The sequence below is a fragment of the Nematolebias whitei genome, chromosome 12 (genome assembly GCF_014905685.2).
Source record: "Nematolebias whitei isolate Nwh7 chromosome 12, NemWhi1, whole genome shotgun sequence".
In the NCBI taxonomy this organism is placed as follows: Eukaryota; Metazoa; Chordata; class Actinopteri; order Cyprinodontiformes; family Rivulidae; genus Nematolebias; species Nematolebias whitei.
In genome coordinates, this window is record NC_056509.1 from 46,678,299 (window position 1) to 46,691,132 (window position 12,834).

The 12,834-nt window shown below is 42.7% G+C and overlaps 3 protein-coding genes across 4 annotated transcripts in view; 1 reads left to right on the forward strand and 2 right to left on the reverse strand.

Moving 5' to 3' along the window:
* pex3 (peroxisomal biogenesis factor 3) overlaps positions 1 to 4,672 on the reverse strand; it is a 7,627-nt gene extending 2,955 nt beyond the window's left edge. Inside the window, exons 1-11 of the mRNA XM_037685974.1 lie at positions 4,462 to 4,672; positions 3,027 to 3,158; positions 2,842 to 2,923; positions 2,645 to 2,688; positions 2,429 to 2,550; positions 2,168 to 2,234; positions 1,643 to 1,697; positions 1,409 to 1,547; positions 1,270 to 1,340; positions 1,051 to 1,173; positions 66 to 162 (exon numbers count right to left, since the gene is read on the reverse strand). Coding sequence (XP_037541902.1) covers positions 66 to 162; positions 1,051 to 1,173; positions 1,270 to 1,340; positions 1,409 to 1,547; positions 1,643 to 1,697; positions 2,168 to 2,234; positions 2,429 to 2,550; positions 2,645 to 2,688; positions 2,842 to 2,923; positions 3,027 to 3,158; positions 4,462 to 4,534 — 1,005 coding nt within the window. The 5' untranslated portion in view covers positions 4,535 to 4,672. The remainder of the gene's footprint in view (positions 1 to 65; positions 163 to 1,050; positions 1,174 to 1,269; positions 1,341 to 1,408; positions 1,548 to 1,642; positions 1,698 to 2,167; positions 2,235 to 2,428; positions 2,551 to 2,644; positions 2,689 to 2,841; positions 2,924 to 3,026; positions 3,159 to 4,461) is intronic.
* A 2,535-nt stretch (positions 4,673 to 7,207) lies between these two features.
* Positions 7,208 to 9,493, forward strand: adat2 (adenosine deaminase tRNA specific 2). The gene is made up of 6 exons (XM_037685973.1): positions 7,208 to 7,456; positions 8,076 to 8,180; positions 8,542 to 8,692; positions 8,760 to 8,866; positions 8,941 to 9,013; positions 9,455 to 9,493. Exons 1-6 carry the CDS (start codon positions 7,361 to 7,363, stop codon positions 9,481 to 9,483), a joined length of 561 nt encoding a protein of 186 aa, XP_037541901.1. The 5' UTR covers positions 7,208 to 7,360; the 3' UTR covers positions 9,484 to 9,493.
* A 647-nt stretch (positions 9,494 to 10,140) lies between these two features.
* The window catches only part of aig1 (androgen-induced 1 (H. sapiens)), a 26,761-nt gene continuing 24,067 nt past the window's right edge, over positions 10,141 to 12,834 (reverse strand). Inside the window, exons 4-6 of one of the 2 annotated variants that reach the window (XM_037685970.1) lie at positions 11,675 to 11,790; positions 10,813 to 10,979; positions 10,141 to 10,429 (exon numbers count right to left, since the gene is read on the reverse strand). In XM_037685970.1, coding sequence (XP_037541898.1) covers positions 10,425 to 10,429; positions 10,813 to 10,979; positions 11,675 to 11,790 — 288 coding nt within the window. In that variant the 3' untranslated portion in view covers positions 10,141 to 10,424. Of the gene's footprint in view, positions 10,435 to 10,812; positions 10,980 to 11,674; positions 11,791 to 12,834 lie in introns of both variants that reach the window. The other variant, XM_037685968.1, reaches the window with a different exon arrangement.

A 12,834-nucleotide genomic window follows, 5' to 3' on the forward strand; every position in this document is an offset into this window, starting at 1 on the left:
CGCGGTCTTTGTTTACTTCCTGTTTGTGTGTCTGGTGGAAACAGCCGCAGCGGTTTGAGCGTCACCTGAACGAAGTGGCTGGGCGTCTCGCTGCAGATGGAGTTGATCTGACCGTTGACGATGGGGATGATCTTGGCCAGCGGCAGACTCACCACAGACAGGCTGAAAACACAAACACCTTCTGAAAAGTCCGTTTGGACCCAAACCACCCGAGTTCGTCCCATAAGATCGGATAAAACTTGAACTATTTACTGAATAAACAGTAAAACGTTTAGTTCGATCACAGCCGTCACTGTGAGGAAAAACACTAACGGAACCAAAATGGAGGACTGAAGGCTTCAGGAGACACAGAAGCAGAGGAAGCTCCGTGTGAAACAGATCCGGTCTGCAGGAGCTGCTCGAGTCTCAAACGTGACGAAACAGTAAAATGTTTGGAAAACAATTAGGATTAAACTTGGTGATGAGGAAAGTTTGTGTTTTATTGAGGAGTGCCTGAAGGCAGCACCCTGTTATTATCCACCTGACAAGGGTCGTGCTCTTCCTTCAACTTTAATGTGACCCGAACCACAACGTGCCCCCTCACAGATGTTATTTCAAAACGACCGGCTCGGCGCCGTGATGCGTGCTGTTACGTTTACTGCCGTTTTGAGTTACCATGGTGACGTCATTTTCACACAAAGACGCCATTTTTCTCATTGAAAAACACAAACAGAACTCTTTAACGGCCACAATGAGGTCACATGACCTGGAGGGAAGAGGTCTCTGAATAAACTGATTAACTTTTGGAGCCATTTTGGTTCAAGATGGCTGCCACAGCTATCTCAGAAAACTTCAACTTGACTATAGTTCAGTCATTCTCAGAAACAGTCCAACAGGTGTTTTCTTGAAAACACTCGGAATAACATGAAGAAAACTCAGAAACAGAATGAGCCTCGGTAAAAGTTCAAACATTATCTGTGTTAACAAACGTTGAATTAATTGATCTTATCCAGTTTTCACTGATGCAGATGGACTATTCTTGACGTGCAGGTGAGTCCACCAACATGGTACCTGTCAGGTGCAGAGCTGGGGGCGGAGTCTCCAGGAGGCGAGCGGAAGAAGTCGGCCAGATTGTCGAGGAGCCGAGAGAAGCCTCGGTTCAGACAGACGTTCAGAACTTTGCTGAAGTCCGGACTGACGTCAGACACAAAGCAGAAAACTCTACGTTAAAAAAGCTGAAACAATACGAGAAACCCAAAGAATAAATCAGGTGTGGACAGGTGAGTTCACCTGTCCAGCATGTCTCTGGTCTCGTTCAGTAATCTGATGGTCATGGCGTCGTTCTCCGTTAATCCACACGCCTGCGCAGGAGAGAGAAACAGAGTTACAGCTCGACTCCTTCCTGCCTGAGCGCAGCTGAACGTCTGACCTGATCACAGAGCGCGTCCTCGTCGTCCGCCAGCAGGTACCGGGACAGAGACCGGTCCGAGTCGGCCTCCACCTCGGCTCTGATCCAGCTCAGCTGCTGCTCCAGCTCCAGCAGAGACAAGTTCTGCATCAGACAAACCCTGGACAGCAGAACACTCATCAGCAGCTACTCTACGGCTGTCGCAGAAGAACAGGCTAAAATTAAAGAAACCAACGTCCCAACGACGACTCTCACCCTCCCAGAGCGTTCTGGACGGCCTTCTTCACGACCGTTATCAACTCCGCTAAACCTGACGAGACAAATGCACAGGTCCCAATCAGAGCTGGACTCTCCTGTGGGTCTGCTGGACATGAATGCTGAGTCAGCATTCCTTAACAGTTGTTAACAATTAAACTTCCACAAACGTGATATTTTAACCAGTCATAAATTTAAGATTTTATCTATTTTTTTGTTAACTGTAGCTTTTAGCTTCAGCTTTGCTAATTGTAGCATTTAGCTATGGTTTTCTTAATTCTAGGGTTTAACTACAATTTGCTGCATTGTGCTTTAAGCAATTGTGTTAATTTCAGCTTGTAGCTATGATTTTGCTAATTTCAGCTTGTAGCTATGATTTTGCTAATTTCAGCTTTTAGCTATGATTTTGCTAATTTCAGCATTTAGCTATGATTTTGCTAATTTCAGCTTTTAGCTATGATTTTGCTCATTTCAGCTTTAATCCACAGTTTTGCCGAACGTTTTGGCTGATTTTAGTTTTGTTACCGTCTCCCAGTAGATGCTGAATGCTGGACAAATACTGCTGCTGGACGTCCGGAGGAGCCTGAGGATTCTGGGTAAAATAAAAACAAACACGTCAGGTGCATCGTTTACTTGTAATCTTTGAAGGTGGTTCTAATCAGATGTTCTTTGGACGTCAGCTGCTTCGGTTGTATTTATATTTATATTGTATTTATTTGGCCGTGGTTTTGCAGATGAATAAGCACGTGTTTGTGGGGAGTCTTGACGGCAGCGTGGCTTCCTCACCGTCGCGCTCTTTCCCACAGAGTTATCCAGATAAAGATATCCTCCGATGATGTTGAGCTGCACTCGGAGAAGAACGACCAGCATGCAGGTGCTGTAGACGGCCACGACGGTGCGGGTGAAGCCTGAAGAAAACGAGGTTCCACGCAGAAATAGACATCTCAGTGACGGAAACCACAACTAAAACGTTTGATATGAACTTCAGAGATCAAAACTTACTGATGATCTTTAAATCCTCCCAGATCTCCAGTTTATTAGCTGGTCTGTCAATCAACACAAAGATTTCTCGTTTACGTTAGGCTTCATGCTAAACTTTAAAAGCAGCTAACAGTGGCCTGGCTGTGCTACAGAATGAGCACGGTAACAGCTGTGTTGAAAAGCACATCTGGAATGTTGTGTTTGGTGCATCTTCTCACTTGGTTTTTAGCAGCGCAGTGAGGCTCTCAGAGTTGAGCTGAGTGGTGATGGCTTCTCTGAGCGCCGGCAGCATCGACAGAACTGAAAAACAGAATAAACAAGCTGCGACTAAACTGTTTCCTTCTTCACCTGCCTCGCCTCACAGTGTCTCGTCCAAACGTCACCAGTGATTTCAGGCGCGCACCGGTCATGTTGCAGGTCCTCTGGTTGCTCTCAAAGTGGAACTGTCGTCTCGCCTGGGCGATGTACGCCGACGCCTCGTTCTCCTGAACGTCCTTGATTTTCTTCTGAGCATATTTACCCAAAAGGTACGCTCCTGAGACAAGATCAACACGCAGAACAGCAACGTAAGCAAGAAGCAGCAGGGAATCTACAGCCCAGAAGGAACATTTGAGGTTTACGTTGCCACTTAAAACAGAAAAATCTAAAAATGATCAGTGTGACAAAAAGTGAGGAGGTTTTAGTGTTCTGAAGCATACAGGCGTATTAACACAACACCAAGGCAGAAAGACGTCAGCAATAACTAAAGAAGGAGCTGTCGCTGCCCTTTAATTTGGGAAAGGTCAAAAGTCATTTCCAAACTAGTTGCATTCCATCATCATCTTTCAGCTGCTCCCTTCTTCAGGGGTCACCACAGTGAACTAACTCGCACAAAGACTTGGCGATTGTTTTTACACCCGACTCCTTTCCCGACACAAGCACAGACCACCGTGTGGAGCAGATGATGATTCCATCGATCTACAGAAGAAAAATCAGAACATGGAAAATACTTCACAAAACTCCCAGGAGTGGACACACCAACATAAGTCAGACCATGCAATGCTCAGAGAAGGACGCTCTAGATTAAACAGCAGGTCAAAGGTCAAAGGTCATGGCTAGCTTGAAAGCATCTTCGGTCTAAAGACAACGTGGCAACGTGCCTTATGTCTGGAAAGTTTCACCTGTAAGAACCACTAGATTTCTGAGACAAAACCAGTCCAAAGAACCTATGTTTACCCATAATGCACTGCAGCAAACACCTCAGATTACCAGCTGTTGCACAGTGGAGGGTGTTGGCTCCTTGCAGTCTCTGAGTGGACCATGAACTCTGGACCAAAGGATTCTGGAGTCAAATGTGAGTCCATTTGTCCAACAGCTGAAGTTTGGACCAAACAGGACAATGATCCCAAACACAGCAGTTAATCTACAACGGGATGGGTCGAAAAGAAAAGAACCCAGGGGCTGCAGTGGTCCAGAGTCCAGAACCCTAACCTGATGGAAACTGAGGTGGGACCTCCAGCGAGATGAGCATAACCACAGCCACGAAAAACCATTATAGAAGTTGTTTTTGCTGGAAAAGAAGCAACACGTGACGTCAACAGTTGCTCGAAATTTAAAGAACATAAAATCAAGCGTCTTCGTGCACACGATGATGCACAGTAATACCTAGTTCCTGTGAAAAATATCAGATAAACTAGTTCATTACAAAAACCTCTGCAGCCGAATGAAAGGGACTATCTTTACATTTCATAAACTATATTTAAACACAGTCTACGACGCACTCATTTTAATATTAACTCAAAAACAAACTTGTGCTCCGTTTTACTAGCGAAGTCTGGCGCGTGTGCTAGCACACTCACCTCCAACCAGAGCTCCGGTGAAAATAAACTTCTTTTTATGGCGTTTCATAAAATTCCAGACAGACGAAAGCATTTTCAGAGATCCAAACTTTAAAATCTACCTTGCGTTTTATTTGTTTAAAACTCACTTTTTAAGTCATTTTTAAATTAAGTGTATTTGGCTGCAGCCTTCGGTTGCTATGCTAAAAGTTCCCGATCAAGGCAACGACAAATACCGAACATCCGGTTTACGTTTCAAAATAAACTGCAGTCCGCCTCGCATGCGCGGAAACAAACGTTTATTTCAGTGATCGTCGGACCGGCACGGTTTTAAGATAGACCACGTATTTGCATTAAAAATTCTAGTTGTGCTAAATATAAATGAAAGTGTATGCATTTAAAATTAAACAAACTGCCGTTTGTGATCAAGTACACTTAAACATTTGTCACATTAAAAAAAAAATGTAATTGACTATTTTGACGTGTTTTTGTGAAGCTCTTGAGTTTTACATAATGTACGCAGTTTCGAAAACCTCTAAACCAACTAAACATTTGTGTGCTTTTATTGCACAGGCCCCATTTCCTATTTGGATTTAACAGTCGCGGCAGTGACGTCATCAGAACGCGTGTATCTTTTTTCTCTCTCTCTTTATTGAAAATTGTAAGACATACAAAACTTCTGGTTGTTAAATAATCATCAACATGAATAAAACAAACAAAATGCCAGGGGGCACATGAAACAGTCAGGGAGATGGATCATGAATCTTGAACTTGTTGAGAATCGTCTTTGTATATTTTATATTATATTTAGATTTCATACCTGGATTATTGAGCATGGACTTTGTTGTCTTTGTATATTCTTGTTAGGGATGTATTTGACATTTGAGTCATAATTAAAAAAGTTATTTTTTCATTCAACCTTTATTTAGACAGGAAAATCTCATTGAGCCTCGAGGACTCATTTACAAGAGACCTGACCATAACTTCATGACTTCTTGGAGGAAGTATCCCATGTTTGGTTTGGATTAGACCATTTGGCTTTATGAATGCGATACTTCCCGAGGAGCAGCAACGGTTGTATAAAATGGGCTCTTTGTCCATAAAAAAATGGTCTCTTTCATCAAAGGTGACTCTTTGCCTGGTTTTAAGTTCAGAGAGTCAGAGTCAGAGTTTCTTTATTGTCATTCGCACCTCATGTGGTACATGTGGTGGAGCGAAATTATGTACACGGGGTCCCAAGTTGTCCCAAGTTGTATAGTCTTGTAAGTCAGTTCAGAGTATCTTACATTGCACATTGAAAAATAAATACGGAAATGTTTCAACATTGGATTCACAGAAAAAGCAAGTCAATTACAAGTTTAATAGTTTAAATATATTTTTCGCTGGATACATGTGTACAATTTTGAAGGGAATCTCCTTTACCTTGTAGTTCAGAGTCCGATCAACCAAGCTAGAGTCCAATCATCTAAAAAAGTTAAATCTGGTCCTCTGGACATTCCAAAAAACAAAACAAAGCATAACAACAAAAAAATGTAGAAACGTTTCGTCTCTCATCCGAGAGACTTCCTCAGTCCAGAGAATGTCCAGAGGACCAGATTTAACTTTTTTAGATTTTTCTACCTGGATTATTGAGCATGCATCAGGATAGAGTCCAATCAGTTTCACTGTATAGATCAATAGGACCTGCCAGAGTGCAGAGCTAACTTTTGTAAATGTGACCTTGTATATTTTTTTAAACTTATTTAGCCTTTATTTATACAGGTAGTCTCATTCAGTCACGATAACTAATTTTCAAGAGACCTGTTTGGGAGCAGATGATGGAGGTTAAGGGCCTTGCTCATGGGCTCAGAGTGGAGGCAGGTGTGGGTGTTTCACCTTTACCACCCACATTTTGATGTTGTCGGTCCAGGGAGTTGAACCTGCGACTTTCTGATCACAGGCCCATCTTCTCTAACCTCTGTGCCACCACAACCAAATGAGTTTATTGGAGCATTTCTTTTTGGTGATGTCAACATGTCCGATCAATAACCCGCTTTTATGTAGATCAGTGTTCGTAGCTGCACCTCGGTAGAGTTGCAGTATTCCGTTAGGTAGAGCAGAAAAAATGATTGTGTATTCAAGGTTCTCTATTTTTCATTTGCACCACATGTGGTACATGTTACATCCAACAAAAGTATAAAATGTAAAAGTAAAACAGTAATAAGATCTAAGACAATAATATGTGATGTCATGTGATGGTGGGGAGACTGACTCCAACATCTTCTGTGCAGCCTTCACCACTCTCTGCAAAGCTTTTCTTTCTGCAGCTGTGCAGCCTCCATGCCACATGTTGATGCTGGAGCACAGGATGCTCTCCACTGCACACCTGTAGAAGGAGGTGAGGACTGAGCTTCCAGACCAGCTCGTCTCAGCCGCCTGAGGAAGTAGAGTCTCTGATGAGCTTTCTTCAACGGGCTGGTGTTGTCAATAATCAATAAGAAACTGTCCAGATGACCTGACTGAAAATTGTTACGTGTGTACCTATGTCTATTTTATGACTGTATTGTGGTCGTTGTTGTCCATTGTTGTCATCACTCTGTTAAAATCAGGTCTCTCTTGTAAATGAGTCCCGGAGGCTCAATGGGATTAACCTGTTTAAATAAAGGTTGAATGAATTCGCAGACTCTCCCGCGAATGATTCATAGATGTAAACACGTGTTTATATAACACGTGTTTACATCTATGATCTGATCAGTCTCTATCGCTGGTTTCCGGTTTCAGCCGGAGATGGTCCGTCTATTATTATCTTCCCCCGGTCAGGAAGTACACACGATAAACGAATGGAAGGATTTTTCTTCTAACCACAAAATGCTCGATATTTATTTTAAACTTTAAACCAAAATGTCATTTTAATGAAAGGTAAAATAACATAACAACTGCTATGGGAACAGAGGAGGGCCATAAAGTAGATTTGTTGGAGAGTTTTTGTCCGAATGAAGATGAAATTGAGAAGTGGATGTGCAGCGCCTTCGAAATGGTGAGTTTTCTCTCTTGGGTTATTATTATACACATTATATACAATTATATACACATTATAATATACAATTATATACACATTGTATACAGTATCATTTATGAACTGCCTTAGGTTTATTGTAACAGAAGAAAATCCACATTTTAATTACATAAAATTGTATCCGTAGTTTTTCATTCCTTCAGAACCCTAAGTACATATTGCGAGTGAACACAATATTTTATTAGAAAGTTTGTTTATAAGTAATATTAAGTATGCTTTATATCTAAATGTAATATTAACTGTAATGAAAATATACTTTGTGGTCAATAACTCGGGGCTATATGAACTATTTTGTTGGAAATTCCTCACATCTTTTTTTTTTTTTAAAGATTTCTCATGTTTCTGCTTCTCGACCCTCATGTAAAATATTTCTTCTTGTCGACCCTCATGTAAAATATTTCTTCTTGTCGACCCTCATGTAAAATATTTCTGCCTGTCGACCCTCATGTAAAATATTTCTGCCTGTCCACCCTCATGTAAAATGTTTCTGCTTCTCGACCCTCATGTAAAATGTTTCTGCTTGTCCACCCTCATGTAAAATGTTTCTGCTTGTCCACCCTCATGTAAAATGTTTCTGCAGGCCAGCGATGCTCTGAACAACGGAGAGGTGCCTGTCGGATGTCTGATGGTCTACGAAGACAAGGTGGTGGGGAGAGGAAGGAATGAAGTCAACGAGACTAAAAATGTAAGAAAAATGAAGAAAATCTCATTTTAATCAGTTTGTGTTTGAGGAAACCACCTGACAAATACAGATTTCTGTTTCTGCGGAGGAAATTAATCCTCCTGGTCCTCACATTAGATCATCTCGTCTATTCTTGGAACATTTAGCTCCAGTTTGTTGGGCAGACCTGCCAATTATCACTACTTGCCGTATGTTAGTCATTCTTTAACGGATCATATTTGGTCCTTGTTCTGGGCCCAACTCCAGTGTACAATAATAAAAAGCTCTTTTACTTTTTAGGCTTGAAGGAGCTTTTAATTTGGGACTCTGGCGATCATCATCTAGAACACACAGTGTGACGTTTGTGTGTGTGTGGTGTTTTTAGGCAACTCGTCACGCGGAGATGGTCGCCCTGGACCAGGTACTGGACTGGTGTCGTCATAGCAACCTGGACGTGGGGCGCGTGTGTGAGCGGACGGCTCTGTACGTCACTGTGGAGCCGTGCATCATGTGTGCTGCAGCCCTGCGCCTCCTCAGTATCCTCCCCTCACCTCCCTGTCAGTGTGTGTGTGACGTTGTTGTTGGACCTTCACCAGCTCTCAGAGATCCCCGTGGTCGTGTACGGCTGCGGAAATGAGCGTTTCGGGGGCTGCGGATCAGTTCTGGACATCTCCTCTGCAGACCTTCCTCACACGGGGACAAAGTTCAAGGTGCGTGCTCCTGGTTGTGTGTTTGTTTTTACTTTATCATCTCTGTGCTCAAATGTGTGTGTGTGTGTTTTCAGTGTGTTTCAGGTCACAGAGCTGAAGAAGCTGTTGAGATGCTGAAAACTTTCTACAAACAAGAGAATCCTAATGGTAAACAGGGTTTTCTTCATCTTGTTTCCTGTTTTTAATCTTAATGTTTTCCTTCGTCTGCTCCTCACGATGGAAACCATCAAGAGTTATTGTCAAAGTTTGAAACAAGCACGTCCTTCAGTTTGTCAGCCCTCAGAGTTTGCATTGTGAATGACTCTCAGCTCCCACCGCACCAACTTTTAGCTCCACATCTGTAAAAATGGCTGAGTTATAAACTGTTTAGTTTCCTAAAGTCCCTTGTTTGTGGCGGCCATCTTGAATAAGTTTAAGGCAGACACAGCTTTCCACTGTGTGTTAGCAAAATATTTCACATGAACCGCAGGACAACTTTAAACAAAACTCTCATAAAGCACTCACCGATTCATATCTTATTGTGTAACGTTTTAAATGTTCACAACAATCAGTCAAATGTAATAAATTATTGTTCATTTCCATTTTCAGCTCCAAAACCCAAAACAAGGAAGGACTGACCCCAAACAAAGAAATTATTTTATATTAATTTGTTTTTGTTCAGTTTTCTAATAAAACCACTTTTTATTTATGAATTACGCATTGATGTTTTATTTTACTTCACGCAGTTCAACAACTTCCCGTCATAATTTATAAAATCTAAATATTTAAAACAACATTTTGAAACTCGTCTGTTTCTGAGCACAACTCGGCCGCAGTTAAATCTGAATCTGACGAGTTTTAAAAAGTTTAAAAGTTTTTGGGGGTTTTATTGCTCGTTTTGTTGGTTTGTGGCGTTCTTAACTTTGTTGTTGTGCGTTTGTTGAGAATCTGATCTAAAAGAAAACGTCTTCTGCGTTTTCACCGAACAAAACAAACGACTGAAAACACACACGCGTTTGTTTTTACGTCTCTGACCTGGGTCACCTCCTCAGGAGGAGCTGGAGAGGAGGAGGTCTGGGTCTCCCTCCTGGACCAGCTGTACCGTGACCTGACCGGGCCGGGTCATCCCGACAGAACTTACCGCAGCTCAGCTGACGAGGATCAAAGCTGCTGGATGTTTGCGTCTGTCGACACATCTGGATGTTTTTATTGGACAAATCGTTTTGTTCAATCGTTCATTTCTCACTCGGACGCTCCGACTGAACCGAGACGAAAAGAATCAAAACCACTACACGTCGGGACTGAGGGGACTTTATTTTGTCCTTCCAACAGCGTCGGGGTTCCTTCAACACATCTCTGACATTCAGATGTTCTGTAGGAGCTCAGGAGGCGTTTGTGTGTTTCCCCGTCTGAACGGTGCGTTTAAGTGTCTGTGTCCTATGATCGGTTAACGTTGCGGTTCTTCGGCTGACGGAACAAAGCTGCTTTTTACCATTGAAATAAATAAAACACAGGCGTCATGTCTCCGTCTGTTCTGGTCCGGCTCGTCCTCTGAAGCTCGTCCAGACGTCACTCCCCTTTAACCTTTTCTGAGAGGAAGACACAGAAAGACAGGAAGAGTGAAGATCAACCAGCTGCAGAACCAAAAGGTCCAAACACAAAAACCCTCTGAGCCCGGAGTTCTGCTCTGCAGCCGGACCGACTCGCGTTTCTTCAGTTTGAGCCCAAATCGATTTGAACTCCGTTAAATCTCCTGCTCCAAACTAAGATCCAAGAAGACAAATCTTTTGTCCAACACGTGGACGGCCCGTCTCTGTCTCAGCTTGCCTCCCTCTCTGTCCACTTCTCTAGGCTCTCTTCCACCTGCTCCCTACTCTCACTGAACATGTTTCGTCTCATCCGTCCGGACCTTCAGGGTTGTCCAGCTGTGCGTCCGTCGGACGGCGCCGACCCGTCTCGGGCTCTACCTGTGTGCAGGTGGTCCCAGATGTAGCCGTTGAGGATTTCTCCGAAGACGTAGAGGACGCAGATGACCAGCGTCATGGCGCCGAAGAAGAGGACTCGAGCGAGCGGCGCGACGCGCTCCAGCACCGGGTACACCCACACCCCCGTCACCTGGTGCACCCAGCACGTCCTGAGGGGGAGACGAAAAGAAGCGTTTGTTTCGCGTAAAACATTTTAAAATGTTAAAACGTGAAGTTTCCAACAAACGGAGAAAACATTTCTGCAGCGCGCGGTTAAATCTAAACGACTACACGCTGCTTCACCCGAAACAAACACGGGGCCAACGCTCAGCTGAAGGGCCGAGATCAGCCGAAGAGGCTGAAACTGAGCAGCTAAACTTCAAACAAAACGGCATCAAAAAGCTAAATCACAACTACAAAATTAATCCTTTAAATTCAGCAACATTGAAGCTAAAAGCTAATATAAGCAACTCTGGTTACAAGCTAAAATTAGCAAAAGTGTAGCTAAAAAGTCAAACAGGTATGTAGCTAAAAGCTAAATGATATTAAATGATAGATAAAAATGGTAAAACAGCAGCTAAAAATTCACAGAACAGTAGCTAAAGGCTAAAAACACGAGCCAGTTCACCAAAACAGATTAAAAATATATTTATTTATTTTAGGATTGGGGGGGGGGGGGGGGGACTTTAAAAGTTAGACATTTTGAATAATATAAAAAGCCAAACGTAAAAGCAAACTTTCCCCACTCGACTGAATGTTTTAATATTTGAAGGTTCAGATTTAGAACTCAAACAGCCCAGAAAACAGACGTAACCTAAATGCATCATGCTGCGTTTGAGCGTGTTGGAAAAAGGAAACTCGTTACCAGAGAACGTAGCCCACACCGAAGCAGCACACGGCCGCCAGACCCCAAGGCCTTCTGGGATATTTGTGGTGGGTTGTCCTCATCTCGATGATGATGAAGGGAAGAACGGTGGTGTGCTGCACAACAAACAAACAAACAAACAACAGAAACCTTTGGATGAATTATTTTCTGGCAGAAAGCAGCTGGAATCAGAAACAAACTTTAAAACATCTTCAATAAAATATTAAACTCTGCAGGTTCGGCTGCGTTTAACGACGAACGAGCTCTGAGGCTCCCAAAGTTTTTATTTACAATCTGTTTTTAACGAGCAGCAGATAAAACAGATAACTCTTATTATCGAGGCACTCCTAAATACGTGCACTGTTCTGAGAGCTTTCATGTTTTTTAAGTTTCAGTTTTTAATAACTGAACAATAAATGAATCTTCTGGATTTCAACTTTTAAAGAAGAACTTGTTTGAACCTGGACACGGTCCAGGTGGAACTCCGGTGGCGACAGCTCCTCCTCTGATCCTGAGTTTAATTTTCAGCTTCAGATACACGAACTTTGTTTTGTTCCGGTTTCCATAAAACTCACCGTCTTTCGGTCTTTGACTGTAAAAGCTGCTGAAGTTTGATGCAAACAGATTTTAAATGTAAAATAAAATCAGCTTTAAACGTCCGTACGTTTCAAAATGTGTCATTTCTATCAAAACTGTTTCTGTAAATATTTAGGAAATCTGGCCTCAGCTGTTTCATCAAACATCTAAATGTATAAAAATAAGACATTTAACTATTTTCAATAATCAATCCATGTTGTAGTGTGTGTGTGTGTGTGTGTGTGGTCTCAGCTAATGGAGGTCACGCCGTGTGATGCTGGTTTATAAAAATGGTTCATTCTTCAGGCGGCACGGTGAATCAGTTGGTAGAGCTGCCGCCTCTCAGCGAGCAGGTCGCAAGATCAAGTCCTGGTTCTGGGACCTTTCTGGGTGGAGTCTGCATGTTCTCTCTGTGCATGCATGGGGTTCCCCCGGGTACTCCGGTTTCCTCCAACACACCAAAAACATGCATGTTAGACTGACTGGTAACTCTAAATTGTCCCTAGGTGAGAGAGAGAGTGAATGCTTTTTGTGTCTCAGGTGTCTCTGTGATGGACTGGAGACCTGTCCAGGTGTCTCTGTGA

Excerpts from the sequence above, each read along its gene's own strand:
- adat2 (XM_037685973.1), top strand. The coding sequence starts at position 7,361 with ATGGGAACAGAGGAGGGCCATAAAGTAGATTTGTTGGAGAGTTTTTGT. Across the intron at positions 8,181-8,541 it reads AAGTCAACGAGACTAAAAAT|GCAACTCGTCACGCGGAGAT; the intron begins GTAAGAAAAATG and ends TGGTGTTTTTAG. Across the intron at positions 8,867-8,940 it reads ACACGGGGACAAAGTTCAAG|TGTGTTTCAGGTCACAGAGC; the intron begins GTGCGTGCTCCT and ends GTGTGTTTTCAG.